Genomic DNA, 24815 nt, shown 5'->3' with positions numbered 1-24815 from the left:
CCCTTTATTACAGGTCGTGACTTCATCCTCTAATATTTTATCATAGGAACATTTTAAAGAAAAGAACAATTTAAGCATATCTATGTTAGTTGAAACATGAAACACTGTGTAATTCTACTTACTCTAACCCAATTCTTTTAACAACATAGACTTATAGTTCTTTGTTGACTGTTGATAACACTTCATATGTCGATTAACATCATTACATCATTATTCTAATAAACAAATAAACCTATGAGTCAACTGCTATATTAATAAATGTAAAGTTTAAGCTCATGTATTTTGTATTTATGACGAACATAAACATGACAGAGATACTAGAGGTATAACAAAAAGTTATAATGACTTAAAGCACTGTTCCAATTCCTCGTCAGTCAACTTCACTAATCTCACAGACTCTTCCCAGAGAGCTTTAGCAGTCTTATCACAATACGCACGACTCACAGCTCTGTTTATTTCACAATTCTTGAAGTACTGTCCGCTGACCTCTCCCGCCTTCATGTCCAGAGCGGCGTGCAGGGCCGTCTGCGCACCTTGCCACGTGTTCTTGTAGAACATCAGGCATATTAATGTAAGAATTGATCCGACAACTATGTTTGCGGAGTCAAAAATCCTCGTACCCACTGCTCCAGGGTCGACATTATTAATCACAACGTTTGAACCTTTCAACCTCTTCGTCAGTTCATTTGCAAACAACACGAGTCAAATCTTGCTGTTTCCATAAATACGTAATTTGAACCAGTAATGATTCGCCTTGTATATATTTAATTAAAGATTTAGTAAGTTTTATTTATAATTAAAGATTCTACCTGTACCTTGTCTTTATATTTTGGTCCTACTAAGTAATTTTCAAAAAAACTTAAACAAATATGAGACAAAGGAAGAAAGGAAAACTAGGATGGAAACGCGTAGGAAAGATTTACCTAATTATTTGCAGCCAAAATTAAATGTTGTCAAACATAGCTCTAAAGTACAGTCCGTTAAAATTTACAATAAATTGCCACTAGAGCTAAAACTATTGATAGTTCAAGAATGTTTAAATTCAAATTAAACTTATTCCTGTTGTCGAAGTGCTACTATAGTATAGAAGAGTTTTTCAGCGACAAAAGTAATGCCACAATGTAACTTGTTTCTTATTAAGTGAACTTAATGATTTTTGACATGTTGTTATTTTGATTGAGTTGAATGTTTGTTTTTTTTTCCCTTGACATTACCTATTTTCATTATTGACTGTCTCGACTTTTGTTGATTACCATTGTTATTATTGTACCATTAGTATAAGTTGTCTTAATCCTGTATTCAACACAAATGTATTTTTGTTCAGAATAAAATATACGAAATATTGTTGATGTCTACGACCCCTAACTTATGCAGGACAGATGCAGTCGTGATGATCCTGCTAGCCTCGCCAGGCTTGCCTGTCTTCTTCAGGAGAGGCAGCAGTAGGAGTGTCAGGAAGAATGTTCCGTAATAGTTTACTTGCATTATAAAGTTCATTCCGTCATTCGTGAGGAAATCTCCAGGAATACCAACTCCAGCATTGTTCAATAGAATGTCTAGCCTGTCTTCTGTTTTCAAAATGTCTGAAGCGAATCCTCTGACGGACTGCAGAGACGCTAAGTCAAGGTGTGGGTCCACACTGCAAGCGCGGTGACTGGAGCCTAGGCGGGCGCGGCGAGTGGTGGCGTGGGGTGGCCACAGTGAAGGCGCGAGCTCTTGTAGCGGTTTGACGTACATCAGGAGTGCAACACCTTCACTTCCAGGAAATTGTTTTTTTATTTCACTTCATAGCTTTCTTGTTATTGTGGTGTGGATGTTTGCTTTGCCAGATCGGTGGTTTAGATTGAATTGCACTTATGAACGATTCAGTATTCACCGCCATTTTTTAGACAAACAAATAAATACGCCGAACGACAAAATCGAACTGGTTTGTTAACCCCGCCGCCCGCGCATTGGGTCGCTCGATGACTAGGCCCGTAGTGTGGCCAGAACGCGAAGATAGAAGCGTTTGAAACTTACGCTCGCTGTGTCGCTCAGTCCCATCGCACTAGGCTTCCGCCTTAGTCACTGCAGTATGGACGCAAAGGCGAGTTTCATATGTCGTCGCAACCGCGCTAGGCTCGCAGTGTGGACCCACACAAGGAGTTTGAACACTACATTCTGGTTGCCAGTTTCTTGTATGATTTGTTTCCTCACGTTTGTTCCTTCTTCTTCGAATGGGCAGGCGATGATGGTCCTGGCTCCTCTATGCGCTAGATCAGTGGCTATTACTAGTCCCATGCCTGCTGTGCCTCCGGTCACTATGACAGTCTTGCCTTCTAGTCTTCTTCTGGACAGACATATTGCGTTGGTGGTCTTCTGGTAGACGGAGACGGAGAGTGCGATGATCACGATGATCGCTACAATGAGGAGTGCTCCGTACATGGTGACAGCAGGGGTGCCTCGCGGTTCGAACACGCATTCTTCACACTCATTATAAATAAAGCCATGGTATGAAGTAATTGTTTTTAATTATCAAAATATAAAAAAATAAGAGCGTGTCGGGCCACGCTCAGTGCAAGGTTCCGTAGATCCCGATTTCATCAATTCAGATTAAATGTTAAAAGTGCGAAGGAGTCCAAAGTACAGCGACATCTCTCGGGGAATTGAATACTCATTCGATAAAACTAGTTATAATGTATGTTGGGTTACGGTGGTAATATTGAATTTCGTGAACCCATTTTAATAATTATTTTTTATTTGAAAGAGGATACGTTCTGGATTATAAAATATATGTACTACTTACGTTAAAAAAGTTCTTGCAATTCTTTTAAGGTTAAACTATGAGGGTCCCCAGTTGACTACGGTACCCTTATAGTGTACACGTGTAAACATAATAACTACAATTTATTTTTAACTTGTAAACGTATTTTTAAATCTTGGCATATCATTTATGATACTATTTATAATATTCATTATTTAAATACAAGTTTAAATATTCAATTTTCACAAAAAATCTAGCTTTGGAACTTTTATTTCCCTGAGACCATGGGATTACGTACATTGATGCTAAAATACAAGGGCATGAGAATTCACAAGACTGCAAAACATTGTGTAAACAATTAAACATTTGGGAACATCAAAAATAATTCATCTAAGTTCTTATAAATTCCGATAACAATCGCCTCCGTTGAATACAGTGGATCGATGGGTAATTTTATAATTAAGATTACCCGCACACTGCAGAAAGATCATCATCCTCCGAGTCTTTTTCCCAACTATGTTGGGGTCGGCTTCCAGTCTGACCGGTTTCAGCTGAGTACCAGTGCTTTACAAGAAGCGACTGCCTATCTGACCTCCTCAACCCAGTTACCCGGGCAACCCGATACCCCTTGGTTAGACTGGTGTCAGACTTACTGGCTTCGATGTTCAATGCCAGCCGGGACCTACAGTTTACTGCAGAAAGATGAGAGAGACAATAAAAGTCCAACACCCTGCTGTGGGTGCAACGGGATGATGATAACCCGTTTCAATAAAAAGGAACCTAATTTCTGCAGTAGGCAAAAATTATAAATAAACAGATGTGTTATTCCAGCAATATATTAATTTATCAATAAAGGATAAACACTAAATTTCCACATTTTCAGACCTCCTATTCAACTACTTGGGTCCAACTTCAGCATTTCTCTTATAACTCACTTCAGCTATTGGATTTTCTCTCTAGATTCAATCTGTATAGTATACTTATCAACATCTCTCATCATGAGATTATATTTAACTCTCAAAGGTTTTTTGAGGTCAGTAGAATTGATGCCTTTTGTTGGCAATATTTTGTATTTTCTCACAACGGTTGCTACCACGGTTTTCATTGACATCGTCGCGTAAAGGTAACCTGAAAATAGAAATATTGTATCTACATATAGTATATTAGAAAGTTGAAATGCTTGTCTTTTTGGTTGAACGTAATAATGAAAATTATTTTAGTTTTAGATAACCCGAGTATACCTAGAAACAGGCTACAGGCTGTCTACTTTTTACGCGGGTGCGGAAAATAGTTTCCGCGAGACGCAGGTCTACAGCAAACTGCTAGTTCTGCTATGAAGTAGGTATCCGTTTTTACTTTGGCACTGTAGGTAAGCTTTTCTTGCATCTTAAATTATCCTATCCAAGTTTACCGTTTCATCTTAAATTAGTGTAAATATTTTCAGTTCCCTTCATAGATTTCCAGCCACTTTGTAAATGGTATATATGTTACCGGCCGAACCCGATTTTAGGACAAACCAGTTTTGCCTAGGCTCAACTAGTTCTTCCTATAGGCGTTAGGATTAACTAGTAGAGCCTAGTCCAAACTAATTTGTCCTAAGCCCGATAGGACGGACCAGTTTAGGCTAGGCAAAACTAGTTGATCCTGATATAAGTACGCACACTCTTGGATAGACTGGTATAGCCTAGTCAAAACATATACATATCTAAAAGTGTAAATAAATAGATGAACTAAATAAACTACTCCGTGTTTAGAAAAATAATCATCTTTATTAAACTATAATGATTCGTCGTTATGGATAAATTGATAATACGAACAATCATACTACATATATGTAGCAAAGTAACAAATAATAGGTAAGTATTTTTTTAAATTAACTAAATACGTTATTAGGCGCGAGGCGCTCGGGGCGTGTACGTTATGCACGGCTAGCAACTAGACGCTAAATGCGTTTAAAACCACGCGACAAATGACGAACGGGGAGCGAGCGGCGTGGGACGTTCGGAGCATTCCCGCATGAACATGTTGTTTAGACTAGGCCATACCAGTTTATCCTAGAGTGTGCGTATTGATATCAGGATCAACTAGTTTTGCCTAGCCTAAACTGGTCCGTCCTATCGGGCTTAGGACAAATTAGTTTGGACTAGGCTATACTAGTTAATCCTAACGCCTATAGGAAGAACTAGTTGAGCCTAGGCAAAACTGGTTTGTCCTAAAATCGGGTTCGGCCGGTAACATATATAATTTCTAACAAGTTCTAAGCAAAATAATCTATAGTTCATGTATTAACCTATAGTTTATGCATTGGTCAATTTTCTTCTTCTAATCCTAACTAATATTATAAATGTGAAAGTAACTCTGTCTGTCTGTCTGTCTGTCTTTTCTTCACGCCTAAACTACTGAACCGATTTGTGTGAAATTTGGTACAGACATAGTTTGGAACTTGAGAAAGGACATAGGATAGTTTTTATTTCAAAAAAAATAAATAAAAATAAAAAATAAAATTTATTCCGGACATATAGCGCCATCTATTGGTCAAAATATGCTGGAAGTCACTATTCCATGCGAACGAAGTCGCGGGCAAAAGCTAGTTATACATATTTTGTTCTCACGAATGACAGCAAAATAGAAGACACAATAGACTAATTAACAACAAAATTAGCGTAATGACTAAGCAACGTATTTATAAGTTCGCGTGTTTTTGCTTTGATTGGCACAAGAGACTAATCCGGATCTAAGTAGTAGAGCATATATTTTGTCTGTAATACATCCAGTACCTACCTAAGGAATTAAACAAAACTCTAGTAAAACTATTTATATATTTTTTTTATAAACCAATGAAGTGGCTTTTAGACCAAGATAATTATGGAATCAGGCGTTACTTTGAGGACATTCATTGCATAAAATGTTTGGAAAAAATAGAGTGTTGATTCCCGCACCCGAGAGGTCGACAAGTCAACATCTTCTGAAGTTGCCCCTTGGAGGGGGCGAAATACGCGCCGAGTATTCAAGGCGTTGATAAATTGTTAGCGGAAATTAACGCTTTTAAACCAAGAGAAAACCTATTTGACTTCTTATTATTTGTGATATTAGAATAATTCTTTTAAAGAACTTCAGAGTTCTAATAAGCTATAAATAATCTCACCTAGACAGTTCCTAGGTCCATGGCTGAAGGGCATGAAGGCAGCTGGACATTCGAGAGGCTGCAGGAACCTCTCTGGTCGAAATTCCTCAACATCATCACCCCAGTACTGAGGGTTGTGATGGATTCCCCAAATATTGATGACCACGCCGCACCCGTCCACTAAGGTCACTCCCGAAGCTGGAAGGTCAAAGGAATCAAGGGAAATCTTAACAGTTACAGAAGTTCATTTTTATAAATATGGTTGATAATATGATTTTCATTGAATTTTGCGGGTGTCCTATGTTTTTGTAAGAAAAACAATGAAGTAAATATTTTGGGGAATCATTTAAAATTTAGACACAAAGCCTGAATGAAGGGTGCGCTTCGTAAAATAACCTTAACAAAATGTCCGAAAATGGAATTTGATAACATTCATCAGTACGAGTGACATAAATAAACTACTTACGTAAAGTAACGTCGCTCTCGATCTTCCTCAATATGATGGGCACTGGAGGATATAACCTCATCGTCTCTTTGATGACAGCCTCCAGGTACTTCAGACGAGGCAAGTCAGCTGCCTCAACTGGCCTGTCGGAATCTCCGAACACCTCCTGCAATCTGATGAGTACCAAAACATTAATGAGCCAAACCAGTAAAGTAAAGCATAGAGCAAGTAAAAATGGCATTTACTGATGAGGTTGGTACTGCAAAGTTATTTAGTGCATTTAGATTAAAATTATTCTTTTTATCATGTTATTTACTACTAGCCAAGACATGTTACACTCTCACCTGACCAGTAACATCTTTCTTTCTCCTTTAGAAAATTGGTTTCGAATAATATGTAACAAATTATCAATTCAACTCTAATAGATTTATTGATAAGTTCCAGAATAAAAATGTGTTTGTCAACTTACTCCTGGTAAACCTTCTCCTGTACCTCAGGATACCTGGACAGCATCACACACGTGAAGGCAGCTCCCACAGCCGAAGTGTCAGTACCCGCTACCAGCACCACAAATGACTCCTCTCGAAGCTCCAAGTCTGAGTACCCTTGCTCACTTTCCTTCTTCGAAGACTCAATAATCAGGTCTATTAGTGTTCTTAGTGCTTCGCCTTTTGCTGTAATGGAGTTTGTTAAGGTTTTAGAGATGGATTGAAGTTAGTGTTTAATTTGAATTCTGATTTTTGGTCCTATGTACCTGTATCTGTCTTTAGTCCTTCAACTTGCTTTGACTTTCTTGTTGATTGTATTATCTGGAAAAAAAAATCTGTATTTTAACCTTTCAAAATCATTCGAATAGATGCATTATTTTTGCCTAATCTACGACACGATATATAATATTATCTTTTAACGTAAAAACTATTCAGTAATAACCCGTTGTATGCCTACGCTCAAATAGACCAACAATAAATTTTCTTTTGTCTCATAATTACCGAGCAGTTTATTCGATCAGTTTTACAACCTGTTCTTATCACCTTGCACATAGTTTCTGACCAATTCTTCTCCATTCATCTGGATCATAGGACCCTTAAACCAATCCTTCTCTATAGGAGTTACTTTTGGAACCTTACAGGTGTTTTATAGGACCATAAAACTGTTCCTACCTCATCAACAAACCCGCAGAAGATATTCTTGCATTTGATAACTGTGGTGTAATACGGAAGCTTCTTGAACACGAAGTCTGTGTGCAGCCAGGGGTGAGTCATCCTGTGGGCACCGACCAGCAGTAGCGTCTCTATAGCACTCACTATCTGGTTGTTCGGGTTCATTTGCGCGTCTACTTTCACTCCCATCGTTGATTCTGGAATTGTGTAATATTTTTGTCTTTGAATTTGATACAGATATACGATATACGATGGATCTTTACCCATCTATATCTGTATAGCTGCGTAGTTTTAGCTCCAGACCATTTTTTCAGGGTTTGTTATTTGAACACATCGTATTATGCAATGAGGACATTAAAGTATTCCAAGAACAGCTATGACAGTTTCAGTTTGATATTGAACATTAATATAAACTCGCACAGAAAGTGCTAAAAGTTATTATAGCACATATTTATCAATGTTTTAACAAGTCACAGGGTTCTTCAGTGATGTAATTAATTTCATCTTTACAATTAAAATTTAAACAATATACCTACGTATGTGTAATAATACGAGTAGTGTTTACTATAAAACTTACGACAAACAGAATCCATAGCATAATTATTCAAGAACGGCCACATAGAGAAGTTGCCCTTCTCCACCACAGCTTGCATCTGCTTCGTCATCACATTGCTGTTCTCTGAGAATATCTCCACGAATCTGTTCAAGTTCCTCGTGCTGAATGTTGGAGCCAGGATCTTGCGACGCGGACGCCATATTGGAACTGTAAAAGTAGAATTGGAAAATGTGCGACTGTCACTTGTTACAGTATTGGAAAGCAGTTGTGAGCTGCGCCTTTCGGAAGGCCCGCTTTAAAAAATACTTTAAATAATCTTCTCTCGGTTGCAGATCTTCAGGAATTATGAGGGCTGCTGTAACCTATAATAAGTACTGAACTATAATGAACGAAACGATTTTATGTGGTCATATTTTGATTTTACCTAATTCAGCTGCATCTAGTGAGACTGCGAGCTGACACCAACTAGTAACATTTACTATTCAGGAGATATAGTTAAAAATAAATTGAATTAAGTATTTACCTACCAGACGCAAATAAACTTCCGTTGCCCAGTACAATGTGAGTGACTTTAAGTAAGTCATCTTTCCCTAATGATGTCTTCAGGACGCACTCAGCTGCTAGTGGGTCTGTGATCACTGAAAAGTAAACAATATTTATATTTAAATATGTATTTTTGAACTCTTTGTATTACAGTTCGCGTCATCTTTATTTTTCAGGACTTTTCTTATGTCTCCATTTTTTCTTTTAATTTTGGGTGTTAACATAGGCAGAAGATCTCAGGCTCGGATCACAGAATTAGCGGTTACTTTATTTGGTGTAATAATTCATTGTACATATTACTATTTTTTTTTTTGGTAAGCCATAAAAGTAATACACGAGTATGTACTTACTAATATAAAGTTTGAATGCATGCCAGGCGCCAACAACTCCTCCCCTTTTTGTTGACTCCCTTGCAAACATCTGCAGAGCCTTCATTTGCTCTGTAAAAGTATCAGGACTTTAATTACTATAAGTTCACCCGCCAATCAAATGTAATAAATACATACTAGATCTCCTACATAATCAATTCATCATCATAATATACCAGACTATTGCCCTCCTCTGATGAACATAGACCTGTATGTGCTCAGACTATAAGTAATGGTCTTGACTGCAGTTGTATTAAGTAATAATAAGGCCGGTTTTAAGACATACCCAGTGTAAATAATGCGTAATTAACAAAGCAATACAATTACAAACTACCATACCAACCAAAATAACCTAAACCACAAAAAAAATATAAACAATATTTTTATTAATTATGGTAATCCAAGTTTTTCAGTACCAATGTAACGAGGCATGACTCTCTCCGATCCTTATGGCCACTTTAAGTACCTACCCACTCTAAAGATAAGAAAATTATGCTAAATAAGGGGTATTGGGTTGCCCAGGTAACTGGGTTGAGGAGGTCAGATAGGCAGCCGCTCCTTGTAAAATACTGGTACCCAGCATCCGGTTAGACTGGAAGCGAACCCCAATCAACATAGCTGGGAAAACGCTAGGCAGATGATGATGATAATGATGCAACGTAACTTGAATATTATTATAACAAGCCATTGGTATTTAGGCTTCCTCTATTAAATAAAGAATTTTCCGTATTGTGTTTTAACAGGTTACTGACCTTATTGAAATGTGAAAGCAATAAAATACTTGTTTCTTTAAAAATTAAGTTCCTACTCTTTTCTTTGTGTGCGGCATTGTAACGTAGACGAGTGTTTCTTCTGGTCCACTCACTCGAGCAATCAAAACAAATTACGTGTGATCCTTTGCGAAATTTGTGAACATATTCTGACAAATTTTGATGGAATCTCTCCATTTGACTTTTAAGTTAAATAACAAGTCTTCATCTGGATGCACATGAGTACCGTTGTTTTAAATGGAGCGATTGTCTATCGACCTTCTTATCTTGACTCAGTTGCCCAATGTCCAGGCACTTACTAAAACTATTTATCAGACTTTCGGGCTTCAGACTGCCAAAGATATGACTGCAAATGACTGTGGGGACCCACAAAGATTCAACCTGATTTTAGATGCATAGATATCTATGATTTTGGATAGGTAAATAGATCGATATGACAGTCTATGATCAATGAATCCAAAATTCGACCCAATCTTTATGCATAGAAATCTGTAATAGTTTAAAAACTTTTAGTGCCTACACAAATACTAATTGCAATAAAATGCTTAAATTGAACATTGCCTATTAACTTAATAACGGTAACAGTTGTTACTAAGAAAATTAATGTACGATAAACTTGTAACTGGATTAGTAAAAGCTTCCTAAATAAAAGAGCCAATGAAAATCGGAACAATAATTCCAGAGATTAGAAAGCTCAAACAAAGAAGCGAACTTTTCAGCTTTATAATATTAGTAGCTTCCACCCGCGGCTTCTTCCGCCTTACGAGGGAACTACTTCCCGTACATAGAAATACACGTTATTCCTCATAAAATTATTAATCATCTCCCGAGCCTTTTTCCCAACTATGTTGGGGTTGGCTTCCAGTTTCACCGGATGCAGCTGAGTACCAGTATCCTTATAAAATTATAAATATTGTGATATAATTATTTATTTATTTATCACGTCTTTAAAAAAAAACATAAGTATCAACAACAAAACATAGCAACAATTACAACAATACAATTTCCTACATATACCAACTTCCGCGTTAATAATATTTTTGTAACAAGTATAGATTAAAAATAATTATTACTATTAAAATACTTACGCTCAGAATCACCAACTAGCAAATAAGAATGGCCTATGATAGGTAACCACCTGAGCCCACATGGTATCAACCGGTATAAAGCTAACAACTTTCTGCGACTCCATAACAAACACACAAACAAAAACAAAGCAATTACTACTAAAATAACAAATAACATTATCTTTGTTTTAACGAAAGGAGCAAAAATCCCTTCGGTTTTTGTAAACGTAACAAGGCTATGTATGTATGTTTAATTCTGATTATAATGAGGGCAAAAGTACGTTTTTGAGTTAATATTATGTTGAACTGATTTTATTTTACTGGTGGGGATAGGAGAGTAAAAACAAGGTAGTAACTGTCTTCTGTTATCCTTCGATTTTGCTCGAAAGGCAAAAGTCGATGCAAGGATAAATAGGTAATATAATATAAATCCCCTTAATTATCTCTATAAATAAATCCGTAATTGAAGTTTCTGATGACCACCTCACATATCATAATTAAGAAACAAATGAATCGAATGTCTTTGACAAACTTACATGCAAACGACTGATCTGCTAGACTACTTCTAGTACTGATCGCTTTGTTTGCTCTTAGAGATACGGAAAGAATTTCGTTATGCTAATACAGTGGATACCTATTGGATACCTAGTGGATTGATTCTCTCTCTTTCCTGCTATGTATCTCACATGGTAGTCCACTGTCCTGTTAGTCTAGTTTTGTTAAACGTGACTGTTGAGAACGGGGTCTCGAGTTTGATTTCCGTATTGTGAAATCGCTTTTGATAACTGATACACCCGTGCACCAAAGAACAAGTTAATGTCAGTCTTACCCACTTTTCTCATCAACTTCGTGTCAATTTGTTCTCCCCATATCGGGCTATGCGAGAGAAAGAATTGGTAGTGCACCTGTGTCTGCGTAAATGCTTGTGCGCTGTAATGTCCCACGCAGCTGATCTCCTTCAAGAATAACCGCTAGGCCGACAATCGGCCTGGAAGTCATCATCGATTCGAGAGTAAGAGCTACTAAGGAGGGATGTCTAAAGACGGAAACCTGATCACCATATTCCAAAGAGTGAAACACATGGTTTGTTTTGATGATTATCTTTAATTTCAAATATATCTATTTTTATAATAAGCGTGTAATCTGATAAACGCAGTAAACAAAATTAAAACTAATTGCTTTTAATTTCTCGCCGATTAAACGTTACATCATTATTTTGTGTTTTTTTCGTTAAGCGCGCTTAAATCTTAATAGAATTTAAAATCATTAGGTATTTATATATGTGACTTTATTTTCATGTGGTATTCAAAATTCTGCTCAATCTACTTAATTTGCAATATTTGTAGTTTCTTTCACTTGGATTTCATTTCAGAAGATTAGCAGTTATCGGCTTTTTTCATCAATTTAAATTAATATCTCTATGAACCAGTCATTTATATCGGGTGTGTCGTTCACAATCACATTAAATGAAATGCGTTAATATACTGGTTATTATATGTCGATTAACACAAAGGAAAAAGAAAAATACGTAAAAATAAAAAAATGATTTTTTCAAACAAAGTAAATAGAATAAAAATGCGTGAAAATTAGAACACCATATAAAAGTCAGTCATTACAAACAACTGAAACTCTCCCTTGAAGACTAACAGCTGTCAACTGATCAAAACATTCAATACTCCTAACTTTATCTCTGCTTTACACATGATGTTGTAAATTAGAAAAACGAAAAATCACTCCTGTGGCTAAACCACTGAATGGATTAGGTTATTTTTTTTACAATTCGCCATAGAATACCATAAAGTATGTGTGATAAGATTTAATGTGATTGTGAACGACACACCCTGTATACGAGCATTGTGCTTAAAAATTTAGACAGCATTTTTCAGAGGAAGGTAAACGGGACGTTTTGACTGAAGTCAAAGAAAAATGTCATGTATGCATTCTTCTCATATTACCATATTATTCGAAAACAACTATCGATTCTAGTTTTTCTGTGGAACTTAATTAATCGTGAATAAAGTTCGTCAATATAAAGTTTAGCATATTTAATCTACATGTGAGTAGTGGACGGACAGTCAGATAAACAACATTATGTTAGTAGAGATTTTAGTGTGTTTTTCCATTATTTTGTTGTTGTACCAAAGATGGGTGAAAAGAGATATTTACAGGTTAGGTGCACAGTTAAATTCTGGTGTGAGGACTTTTCCGTTTATTGGACATAGTTATTTGTTTTTTGGTGATAATCATGGTGAGTTTAGTGATTAGAAATATACGTTTTTCTTTTCTCTTGCCATCTAGTATTTATGGAGAAGTGACATATGTAGATGCAAAAGGTGTAATGGTACTACAAGAACTTACTTTCTCCGTATTTTTACGTTTTTTTTTTTTCTCATTAAGTGTGATAAAAATAATATTTAAATAATTTGAATATAGAAAGATCTCCACGTTACTTGAATGGATGTTTATTTTTATTTCAATTTTATTTATAGCACGAATGAATGGTTTCCAAACTCTTGGCCGCGATGCAATAAGCAAAGAGAACGGTCTGACTTCCATGTGGCATGGCAATCATTTATTTACAAGTAAGTACCTGCAGTCTACTTACTGAAATAATTTCTAAAATACATAAATCATTAAATCATATAGGTGCTGGGCAGGACAATGCTACCATGTTAGAGACCTCAGCGATTTCACTAAATACTATCTATCCTTCCAATTTCAGTGATAGCAGATGCTGAGGCTGCTGAATTCGTTTTGAAGACATGCCTCGAAAAAGATGACATTATGAAACTGTCAACACTATTTGTAGGCAACGGCTCTATATTCGCTCCAGGTAAAGTCTAGCAGAATTACTTTTCGTAATATCATAACCTCTCCTAGGCCTCTAGGCCTCTAGGCCTCCTCTCATACAGAAAAAGGATTGGGCGTTAATCACCACGCTTGCTCAATGCGGGTTAATAGCAGACATTGCAGTTTACTATGACTTATGAAAGAGAGAATCCATGAAGGAGGTTCTTAATAGAATACTACATTATTGACGGACTTCTATTACAATCAGATTATCAAAAATCGCAATCCATAAGTTTTCGTTAGTTAGAGAGAGTTATGTGTGAGTATATGAGAGTCTTTTATTGAATTCAATATTTTCTTCTTTATTTTATCCAACAGTATCAATATGGCGTCCTCGTCGCAAAGTCCTGGTCCCTTGCTTCGGCACGCGCAACCTGAAGACTTTCATGTCAATATTCGTGAAGCAGAGTGCTATACTCGTGAACAGGATAGGCAAGATGGCCGGCACCGGACCTCTATCAGCGTGGAAATATTATACGGCTTATACTATGGATGCTATTGCTGGTAAGGGCTTATAATTAGTAGTAATTTGTCGTAATTATTCACAATAATCTAGTAAGTTTAGTAATTTAAAAAAATGATTGTTTAAAAAAACAAAATAAAACACTCCTTTAGAGCGCACAATTTTTTTTGAATCGATTGAATAGCTATTCGTTTATTGTCATCAGAACTGAAAGCGTGTGCAAAATCAATCAATGTCATCCTAATCGAAGACGGGAAGTAGGGCAAATTAAGGTTCCAATATTTTCTTACATACATAGTTACAAGTGAAGCGTATCACAAATAAATGAGAGATCCTAGACTTAGAAATGTGCAATCATTCATCTTCTTTTTGAATAATGTCGTTCGTTATTACTTAATACTTTTTATTAAGGGATCGGCAGGATCGGCTTGTAGTCAGAGCTCACTGGTGTCAATAATAGGTATTTGATAAAGATTAATTTTTAGAACAGTTCGCAGCTAAAATTGATTCATCTTTAGTATCTTCAAAAGAGCAGCAACAACTTTCATTAAAATGATATCATTTCAGAATCAACCCTCGGCTATCAAATGGGTGCCCAGAACGATACCCGTCACCCATTCCTAAAAGCAGTAGAAGATGGTCTCGCCAGAAACGCAGAGAGGGTTTGTCAACCTTGGCTGCATAGTGACCTGGTTTATACCAACCTACCCATCTATCCTAAGTTAGTGGCTTACAAAGACTTTATGTGGGATTTTGTATTGAAGGTAAAGTAGATACCAAATGACTGTAGTGTTGTCAGTTTTCATCATCATCCTCCGAGCCTTTTCCCAAACTATGTTGGGGTCGGCTTCCAGTCTAACCGGATTCAGCTGAGTATCAGTGCTTTACAAGAAGCGACTGCCTATCTGACCTCCTCAACCCAGTTACCCGGGCAACCCGATACCCCTTGGTTAGACTGGTGTCAGACTTGCTGGCTTCTGACTACCCGTAACGACTGCCAAGGATGTTCAATGACAGCCGGGACCTACAGTTTAATTTCAGTAATTTCATTTCAACCTATTTAGAGTTGTCAGTTTTATTTCAAGTTAAATCTAATTTTCTTAATCAAAGCATATCAGATATTTTGTTTGTAATCATTTCTAGACGTCATTGACGTAATTTTATTGAATTCATTTAAATTAATTATTCGCTTGAAAACTCGTTTTTAACTTATCTACCTCGTATTTACACTAGATTGTTTATGTTGACTCATACCTACATTAGAAATGATGATTAAAAATATATCTACGTGCCATATCAATTATTTGTTTTCATTTTAGCTAATAAAAGCCAAGCGGGAGGAAATAAAGGAAAATGATGAAATGCAAAAGGCTAATGAAGGTAAGCCTTGTCTCAATAACTTAAGAGCGAGTCAGTTAGGGGTTAAGTTTTTATAAATCTATTATTTCTTAAATAAACCTATAAAAAACATATACATATTTTTAAACAACAAATTAATAGATAACAAAGCTCCAATCAATTAATTAAAATCAATTACTATTCTAGTCACTATGAATAAAAACAATTTTATCACGACGAAAATATCTCGATGCTTCAATATGATAATAGGTTATTATTAAAACAATTCAGGCTAAAGGAATTTCTTGTGTTAATAGTTACTCAAAATCGAAAGATAAGAAAGAAGAAGAAGCAAGAAAAGAAAAGGGTTCCTTGATACAATTCAAAAAGCGGAGTATATATGAAATAATTTAACTCAATATAAACCATCTTTCAGGATCTTCAGAACGCGCTTCATCCACATTTATGGAGTCTCTAATAAGACTATCTGGTGGTGACGGCGGTTACACGGATGTGGAAATAATTGAAGAGCTGATGGTTATCATGGTGGCTGGTAATGATACCTCGGCGGTGGGGTCCTCATTCGTGTCACTGATTCTTTCGAGGCATCCCGATGTACAGGAGAAGGTTTATGAGGAGTAAGTTGTAATATATTGTTTAACAATAGCGTCATAATGGAAACACCTAATATTTAGAATATTTGCAAAAGGTTGGTCCGAAAATCAAATCTGCAGTTGTCTTTAAAACAGCCAGCATTACCACAATAATTAACTACCCACTGATATCAGCAACTAGATCATCGTTCCACATTCTACTTTTTAATGCACTTTTTTACTATTTAAACAGATTACAAGAAGTATTCGGTGAGTCAGACAGACCAGCTACTTTTGAAGATCTGCCTCGTCTCAAGTACTTAGATGCAGTGATTCGAGAAACACTACGATTGTACCCACCTGTACCAGTGATCACCAGGAAGATTGTAGAAGAAGTTACATTACGTAAGTCCGACAATACTGTACCCTTATGTCCTATACACTCGCACTTTAATAAGTCTGCACGCACATAGGGTCCTGCAGACTGCAAAAATGCGTACCTAAGTTTGAAACGATATTTTTTTTAAAATGGCATCTTCCCTATTTATGATCATAACAGGAATTAAAATATTAGCTTCATTACATAAAATGCAATAGTTTCCAAAATATCTAAAACAAATATCTCCTACTGGAACCCATTTCCCTATTACAGCATCAGGTATAAAAATCGTGCCCGGTTCTGGCATCATCGTCAACATCTGGGCGCTTCACCGCAACCCTCGGTACTGGGGCTGTGACGCGGAGCAGTTCCGTCCTGAGCGCTTTCTCGACGCACCGCCCACACACCCTGCCGCCTTCATGCCCTTCAGCCATGGACCTAGGAACTGTGTTGGTGAGTGATTTTTGTATCTGAGACTGCTGTGCTTTGTCCCTTTTCTTTACTATCTTTCGATCTTTTGATGGTAAGATTGTGCGAAACCCTGGTATAGTTATCTTTTGGCACCCTAGAAACCCTGAAACTCTTAACTTCAGCGGAATTAATTAGAAGAGAATTCGAATAAATTAATCTCTCTCAGTTGACGTGAAAGTCATTACCTGCCTAGCCTTTTCCAACTATGTTGAGGTTGGTCTCCACTCTCACTGGATGCATGGGAGTGCCAGTGTTTAAAATAAAGCGACTGCCTATCTGACCTCCTCAACACAAGCTACCCCTTTGAAAAGATGTTAAGTCAAGCTCATAAAATCTTCTACCTGTATGAAGGACATTTTGATTATCGATTTGATTTGATATCGCTTTTTATCTCAACTTTGTTTATTTAAAATATCGCCTTTCATCTTTCAGGTTACCAGTACGCGATGACATCAATGAAGACCGTAGTATCTTCATTACTGCGCCGGTACAAACTCCTGCCAGCCACAGCCCCCAACGAGAAGGGGACACATACACCCATACGTCTGAAGTTCGATCTCATGATGAAGGACGATGACGACTTCCAAATACAAATAGAAGCCAGATCTTAATTTATTGAATTAATTCTATGTTTAATTAAGTTTGCTTAATATGTAAGGTTTGTGCAAATGAGGGGCAAAAATCGGGTTATTAATCGGATTTTTTTTTATTATGAAACTTCGTAGGCATTCATTTAGCTAGTTTTAGAAGGTGAATAAACTCTGAAAATATTCATAATCATTTTATGATTCCTGTCTTCTCAATATTTGCACTCAAGCTTATGGACACTTTTAAGAACTGCTAATTTAATAAATCGCCAATTCAGACATTCGAAAAGTTGAAACATACCAATGAAATAAAACCAACACAAACTTTCGCAATATTATTTGGCAGAAAATACTCACATTATAGGTAAACATTACACTGGTAAAAATAGTCACTTATTTCAAATTTCAATCTGCTCCCAATGCCCACAAACATCGCTGTTTGCAATAAAAAATATCCATGATGCGGTGACCACTCTTAATAAGATCAGCAGTAAATAATGGCAATTTATTTTGCAAAACAACCCTGTCCACGAACCACTACATCATACTCTCTCTTGAAGCTGCAATGTGAAGTTATCGACATCTCTCATCATGACATCAAACTTGACCCTCAAGGGTTTGAGGTCCACATCATCTGATGCAGGCATTATCTTGTACTGACGGAGCAGTGCTGCCATCGCCGTCTTCATTGACATCATGGCGTATTGGTAACCTGAAAGAGCATTAGCAACATACATTACTGGCTCCAATACATTAATTTTAAGAAAACTAACCGACTTATAACTTATTTAAATAGTTAGTAATAACAAGTCTTCACATGAGAACTAGCTTAAAAGAAGTTGAATGTTTGCTCAAAATTCAAAGATTTGGTCAATAACCGCCTCGCTATGCTTGCACTTATGCAACGTTGAACCTCCGAGCTGCCCTTCATAAAAACGCATTACGTTTAAAAGTAGTCTTAAACAGAAACATAATATTCTGCGATTAGTCTTCAATGACGAAATTGTACATCTATTTAACTTCTGAAGAAAAGTAGGTGTTGCTTCAACGTCTATACAGTATGCTCCTACTAAAGTTATGAAGCAATGCTTTACAAACTTGCAACTTGACAACTAGTGCTGCATGCAAGCCACTTCCAACCGGTCCTTTGGCAACCAATGGGTAAGACCCATACTCAAAAGTCTTATCGCATAATGTCCTTACCAATGCAAGCTCTAGGTCCATGGCTGAAGGGCATGAAGGCGGCAGGGTGTGTGGGAGGCGCGTCTAAAAAGCGCTCAGGGCGAAACTGCTCCGCGTCCGAGCCCCAGTACCGAGGGTTGCGGTGGATAGACCAGATGTTGACCACTAAGCCACACTCCTTGACTAGGGTCACTCCTGATGCTGTAATGTTAATATTGGTTATTAGTAGTTACTTAAATGATGGCTTCAGGCCCAGGATTTCCTCATTCATGAATACTACCGAGTTTACAAGACAAGATTCGTAACGAAATCCTTTTGGTGGTTTAAAAAATTCTCCACTTCACTTTAGTGACGTCAGGGTCTTAATGAAATGACCAATCTAACTGACTTCCCAGTGTTGTGAGCTTATCTATTAAGAGAGCTATTGCTCAATTGCCAATGAAAATGGTACCATTTGCAGACATTGTGTTTGTAAAAAAAATCTTATCATTCTGCCGAAACTAGCAGCGAACAAGGCAAACATTATCAATCTACTCACGCAAACTGACTTCCTTATCAACTTTCCGAGCAATGATTGGCACGGGTGGGTATAGTCTTAGAGTCTCTCGTATGACAGCATCCAGGTACTTGAGACAAGGCAAGTCTTCAGCCACCACGGGTCTCTTCGAGTCACCGAATACTTCCTGAATTCTGTAAATAATGAGCAACATCAAAAATCTAAATATCGCTAATTTAAGCTTCAAATTAAACAAACTGCAAAAAAAATCCTTTTTGTAAATACCAGAATTATACTTTTTTGTTAAAGTTCATTCAATTCGAATTAAATTCAGACTGAATAAATATCTTCAAAACATCAAAAAAAATTCGTATCCAGTAAATAGACATAGTTTGTATAATAGTATAAAATTATATAAAAGATCGCACTAAAAGTATTAAATTACAACTTTTCTTTGAACTTACTCTTCATAAACTTTATCTTGCACATCAGGGTACTTCGACAGCATCATGGATGTAAAAGCGGTGCCCACTGCGGAAGTGTCAGTGCCAGCTAAGACCAGAACAACAGTCTCTTCCCGTAGCTCTAGATCTGTGTAGCCACGATCTCCTCCCGACATATCTATGAGTAGCTCCAAGAAGGTTTTCAGTCCATCTTGCTTAGTATCTGAATTGAATTAAACATATTTTTAGATCCTAGTAATGTTAATTAGGAACATTAGAAATACTGTTTATTTTTTTAAACCTTATAAACTCTATCATTATGTACCTACATAGATTTTTCCACAATTCTGTCATTGAACATCCTTGGCAGTCGTTACGGGTAGTCAGAAGCCAGTAAGTCTGACACCAGTCTAACCAAGGGGTATCGGGTTGCCCGGGTAACTGGGTTGAGGAGGTCAGATAGGCAGTCGCTTCTTGTAAAGCACTGGTACTCAGCTGAATCCGGTTAGACTGGAAGCCGACCCCAACATGATTGGGAAAAAGGCTCGGAGGATGATAGATTTTCCCACAATTATTTCATTTTAATTTTTAAATTTTTTAACTGTAACTATAAATAAAATTGACTTAATTTAATTCTTTTTTTATTCATTAGGTACGTGCCTACATCAAAAAATTGCATTAAAATATCATAGTATTGTTCTTAAAAGTGCATAAATATTCTTTCCTGTCTATGTAAATTATTATTAGGTACTCTATCAACAATTTAAATTGAAAGTAACTAAGCTAGTATAAGAAAACCTAATTAATTAAGTATCATAAAATATTAAGACATTAACAGTTTGATGTTTCTGTTTTACTTACATTTATCAGATTCAGTCATAGCCTCCTTCTCTTTTTTCAAAGATTGCCTTTTAGCTTGTATCACCTGAAATATACATTATATTTTAAATAATACAAAGTAGATTATTACAAAGATGTCATGTTTCTGGTTTCATTTAAATGTTTTTCAAATAATCTACCAGTATCCCACTTTTCTTCTTCTTCTTCGTCATTCCCTCACTGATTAGGTTCACGACCACGCATTACATACTTTACGCATAACGCGGTCTGAAGCCGCGTGGTCTCTACGATGGAGATTGCCCCCAACAATGCTCTTGGATGCATCCAACCGTCTTTTAACTAGCTAATTTACTTTTTTTAAGTAGATTGTGATGTTTTACCAAACAGGTATATAACATTCTACCTCTTCAACAAACTTGACGACATAGTTCCTGCACCTGACGTGCCGCTTGTAGGCCGGGGTCAGCTTATACACCGCCTCGTTGTGCAGCCAGGGCTGGACTAGGCGCGAGGAGTCCAGCTGGGTGCACTCGTCAAACGCCTTCAGGAACGGCTGTTCTGTCTGCTTTTGAGAGTTCACTAGGACTCCTAGGGTTGACTCTGCGAACATACGATTTGTGTGTATCAGTTTAGTAATTCGCTCATGTACCTTAGTGGAATAATTTATGAAAATTTAAGGTTATAATGGATTGGACTTTCCACATAAAAATATAACATAAAGGCATGATATGAATTGGTAGATGGATCGGCCAAATAGCAAGACCTTACGAGCGAAATTTCTGGCTTGTGATTGTCTTACGTCTAAATACCCATCCCTTCTAAGCCTAAGTTGTCACATTTTCGCACAAAAAAAGCATGATCTCTTACCACAAACAGAATCCATAGTATATGTAGTAAGGTACTGCCATATGGAGAAGGCGCCTTTCCCAGCAGCGGCCTGCAGCTGTTCCACCATGATGGAGCTCTGACGAGAGAAGATCTGGGCGAACTGTGCCAGATTCTTCGGGCTGAAGGTAGGAGCCAGGATTTTGCGACGAGGACGCCAGATGTTCACTGGTGGAAAAAATAATAAATAGTAAAGGATGGTGAATTCTTTATGGCGTATGTAACAAAAATAAAAATCGATGTTTTGAAAACCATGGAACATGGATTTAAGAAAGCTGAAATGATAAAAGTTCTCAATATTCATAATAAAACTCAGCGTTTGCGGTATGAGCAAACTAAAAGATAAAAAAACACACGGCACTTAATTTCCACTCGAATAAGTTCAAAATATATAATGAGGTGCTAATAAAGCCCCGTATTCATAGTTAACATTCGTTTAACAACATTGTTGATGAGCAACAAGAGTGTTGTTTTTACTATATACTGTATTTACTATATGATACAAGCAATATTGTCAACAACATAATCGCCAGTAATTAGGCAACTTGTTAATGCAACTTTGTTTATAAACAAAAGTTTACTATGAATGGCTTTACAAAGATAATTATTATTCTCATAGAAGGTCTTACCAGGTGCGAATATACTGCCGTTACCAGTCATAAGGTGCAAACATTTCAGTGCGTCATCCTTCTCCAAGCAAGTTTTCAAAACAAACTCTGCTACTACTGCGTCAGAAATCACTAGAAAAATAAAACCTAGGTAAGCATTTTCATTTCTCCTATTAATGTCTCTTAAATAGGGCGTAGGATTATTTATTCTCATCATCATCATCATCATCAGCCTATCGCAGTCCACTGCTGGACATAGGCCTCTCCAAGTGCACGCCACTGAGATTTATTCTCATACACATAGCTAATAACCTTTTTTATGTGCGATACTACTTAAAGTTATACTTCTAAAAGATAGCACAAGTACTTATAAAGTTGAAGAGATTATATAAAAAATATAGTGTACTTACCAAGATAAAGTCGATGCCCTTGCCATATAGTAACCACACCATCGTCTTTATCATAAGCTTCGCGACCCAAATTTTGGAATTGTGACATGCGATCTAGAACATAAATACCAACATCCATTTTTTTTATCCTACTGTTGCGAGAGAATCTATGGAAATTGCTGGAGAAATTATTGAGTAACATGAAATTATTTAAAAAGAAAGAAAGAATAGCAAAATTATTAGAGAAGCAAAATTATTAGAGAAGCAAAACTATTTAGTCGGCACAGATATAAAAACAAAAATTGAAGAAATATAAAGTAATAAGAAAGAAATAGTAACACTACTTACGTTCATCACTTCCCAAAAACATGTAAGCGTGTCCAACAAAAGGCAGCGTCCTATGGTTAGTAGATCCAAGTTTATGGGAGAGATCTATCATCTTCCGCCTTTGCCATCGCAACACTAACACCCATATTATTAAAACTAGTACAAGTATTTGTCCTAACATGATAGAAACGATAATTCACAACATAAAAAAGTCAATGTTTAGAATTCACAATCTGAAAAAAAACAATATGCCCTCGATGATACAGAAAACGAAGATATTCTAATTAAAAAAACCTTTGTAATTAAACACGAAGTAAGTTAAATGGTAATGAAGCTGCATGGGCTACTGAATCTAACAAAATACTTACGGCTGGCATTGATGAGGTATTTAAATACATACAAACAGTTTTTGTAGCACCCACTTAAACTTTTTAGAGTCTAGTATGACAAAATGCGCAATCAAAAACGATTGACTCGTGAAATATAGGTATCATCATGATAGTGATTTGTGACAATATAAATAGGATCCTTTATAGAACACATAATTAGATGGGTATACCTAAGAGATTCCCTTTCTAGCTGCTCAGCCTTAACCCAACAGCAGGTCAACTTTCTCAGATGTATTTTAAAAGAGACTATGACCCTTGAGTTTGTTTCGGCGTTTCTTCTCAGGGATCGGTCATTTTGGAAATGCCGACCCCAGCGTTTTTAAAATGACGTGTAAAAGTGATGTAATGTCCTACTTGCAAAATAAACGATTTCATTTAAATAACATATCTTTGAGGACTAGACACGACCAACATGCCATCGTTATTAACCAAACATTCATCATAATTATTACAATGGAAACTAATAATTTCTATTGCATTATTAGAATCAAAATTATGTTTCCTCGAACTAATCGGTGCCATATTATTTCTCATTACTGTTGCTTTCTTTAACATATTCTCTCACAGCTACATAAAGTACCTCATACTTATCATCTTGTGCTTCCATTTTACCAAAAAAAGAGCCGTCAAACAGTTCGTATACTTTAGTACGTACTGACATAGTCTGACGCAATAGTTAGTTAAATAATGCTTGAATCAAGTGCACCGTATAATTGAAGTTAGTTTGTTCATCTATTCGTCAACATGTTCTTTACATGTGATATGAAAAGCAAAGCAAATATGCTCTGAGATATATAAAGCGTAAGTCATTGCTCGTGATGGTAAATGTGTTTTTTTTTTTCACTTTAATTTGTACCTATTTGTGCTATCATAGTTGATTCCCGCCACTTCATTATAAAACGTGGTCTTACAAAGTACCGAATTTAGTAATACCTTCAGAGCGTTAACTATGTTTTAGGGGATGGTTTATTACCAGTACTAAAGCCGGTACATTTTAGAACAACGTTTTATAGTAAGGTAAAAACACTGGTACTCATCTGAATCCCGATTAGAATGAAAGCCGACCTCAACATAGTTGGGAAAAGGCTCGGAGGATGTTTCTCTTTATGGGTGATCATACCGCTACAATTAAAACCTTTTAGATTCATGGTGTATCGTAGATATCCATTCATGTATACTTATGTGTCAAGCGCAGCAATCTAATTTATTTGCAAAGCACTCGAATTTTTTCGAAGGCTAGAGTTTACGAGGTGAATTGTCTAGAAGAGTAGTTATGTCATTCCTCAAAAATACTGACATTGTAATTGTACATACTTAAATCCATAATGCCTATAATTTAATAAGTACCAATTGTTCTTTAATTCAGTGAACAAGTGACTCCCAGTGATCAAAAGATAAAAAGCGCTTGATATATTTTAAACTAGCTTCCGCCAGCGGCTTCGCCCGCGTGGTGTGATGATAAAAAGTAGCCTATGTATTAATCCAGGGTATCACCTATCTACATACCAAATTTCAATCAAATCGGTCCAGCCGTTTTTGCGTGATTGAATAACAAACATACATCCATACATTCTCACAAACTTTCACATTTATAATATAAGTAGGATTCGTAGAGAATGTCACTTCTCCACGATATTGTACGGCCAGTACCTGTATTACGTAATGTGTGCAAAAAAAAAAAAACAAAAAAGGTATAAAAATAAACAACAATAACAACATAATAGGTATAATTTATTTACGTAGTATCAGAAAACCAGCTTTCAATAGCAGTACGTTTGTAGTTTTAAATAGGTCTTCCG

At 36.5% G+C, this 24815-nt stretch overlaps 3 protein-coding genes and 1 pseudogene across 3 annotated transcripts; 1 reads left to right on the top strand and 3 right to left on the bottom strand.

Moving 5' to 3' along the window:
- Positions 1-136: 136 nt before the first annotated feature.
- LOC124630494 lies at positions 137-2427 on the bottom strand (annotated as a pseudogene).
- Positions 2428-3683: 1256 nt separating this feature from the next.
- LOC124630678 (cytochrome P450 4C1-like) lies at positions 3684-9006 on the bottom strand. Its single transcript, XM_047164643.1, has 9 exons — positions 8922-9006; positions 8556-8666; positions 8050-8235; positions 7473-7669; positions 7067-7121; positions 6782-6986; positions 6334-6485; positions 5889-6065; positions 3684-3871 (listed from the first exon to the last, which is right to left on the bottom strand). The coding sequence occupies exons 1-9, from the start codon at positions 9004-9006 to the stop codon at positions 3684-3686; spliced, it is 1356 nt and encodes a 451-aa protein (XP_047020599.1).
- A 3845-nt stretch (positions 9007-12851) lies between these two features.
- LOC124630754 (cytochrome P450 4d8-like) lies at positions 12852-17782 on the top strand. The gene is made up of 10 exons (XM_047164735.1): positions 12852-13024; positions 13266-13358; positions 13499-13609; positions 13945-14130; positions 14657-14844; positions 15409-15469; positions 15864-16065; positions 16274-16425; positions 16673-16852; positions 17303-17782. The coding sequence occupies exons 1-10, from the start codon at positions 12868-12870 to the stop codon at positions 17479-17481; spliced, it is 1509 nt and encodes a 502-aa protein (XP_047020691.1). The 5' UTR covers positions 12852-12867; the 3' UTR covers positions 17482-17782.
- On the bottom strand, positions 17609-22924 carry LOC124630755 (cytochrome P450 4d2-like). The gene is made up of 10 exons (XM_047164736.1): positions 22649-22924; positions 22322-22414; positions 21933-22043; positions 21286-21471; positions 20822-21018; positions 20440-20503; positions 19600-19801; positions 19178-19329; positions 18661-18840; positions 17609-18169 (listed from the first exon to the last, which is right to left on the bottom strand). The coding sequence occupies exons 1-10, from the start codon at positions 22806-22808 to the stop codon at positions 18000-18002; spliced, it is 1515 nt and encodes a 504-aa protein (XP_047020692.1). The 5' UTR covers positions 22809-22924; the 3' UTR covers positions 17609-17999.
- Positions 22925-24815: the final 1891 nt, after the last annotated feature.

The sequence above is a fragment of the Helicoverpa zea genome, chromosome 5 (assembly GCF_022581195.2).
Source record: "Helicoverpa zea isolate HzStark_Cry1AcR chromosome 5, ilHelZeax1.1, whole genome shotgun sequence".
Taxonomy (NCBI): Eukaryota; Metazoa; Arthropoda; class Insecta; order Lepidoptera; family Noctuidae; genus Helicoverpa; species Helicoverpa zea.
This window is presented reverse-complemented; position numbering and strand designations above follow the sequence as displayed.

What these genes read in the sequence shown, in the direction of transcription:
- LOC124630755 (XM_047164736.1), bottom strand. Translation starts at nt 22,808, where the DNA reads ATGTTAGGACAAATACTTGTACTAGTTTTAATAATATGGGTGTTAGTG. An exon ending in GTTTTTGGGAAGTGATGAAC is followed by an intron (nt 22,415 to 22,648) that starts GTAAGTAGTGTT and finishes TTTATGTTCTAG; the next exon opens with ATCGCATGTCACAATTCCAA. An exon ending in TGGACCTAGAGCTTGCATTG is followed by an intron (nt 18,170 to 18,660) that starts GTAAGGACATTA and finishes ATGCTCTTTCAG; the next exon opens with GTTACCAATACGCCATGATG.
- LOC124630678 (XM_047164643.1), bottom strand. Translation starts at nt 9,006, where the DNA reads ATGAAGGCTCTGCAGATGTTTGCAAGGGAGTCAACAAAAAGGGGAGGA. An exon ending in CGGAAGTTTATTTGCGTCTG is followed by an intron (nt 8,236 to 8,555) that starts GTAGGTAAATAC and finishes CTACTTTTACAG; the next exon opens with TTCCAATATGGCGTCCGCGT. An exon ending in TGGACCTAGGAACTGTCTAG is followed by an intron (nt 3,872 to 5,888) that starts GTGAGATTATTT and finishes TTCTATTTTCAG; the next exon opens with GTTACCTTTACGCGACGATG.
- LOC124630754 (XM_047164735.1), top strand. Translation starts at nt 12,868, where the DNA reads ATGTTAGTAGAGATTTTAGTGTGTTTTTCCATTATTTTGTTGTTGTAC. An exon ending in AAGACTTTATGTGGGATTTT is followed by an intron (nt 14,845 to 15,408) that starts GTATTGAAGGTA and finishes TTTTCATTTTAG; the next exon opens with CTAATAAAAGCCAAGCGGGA. An exon ending in TGTAGAAGAAGTTACATTAC is followed by an intron (nt 16,426 to 16,672) that starts GTAAGTCCGACA and finishes TCCCTATTACAG; the next exon opens with CATCAGGTATAAAAATCGTG.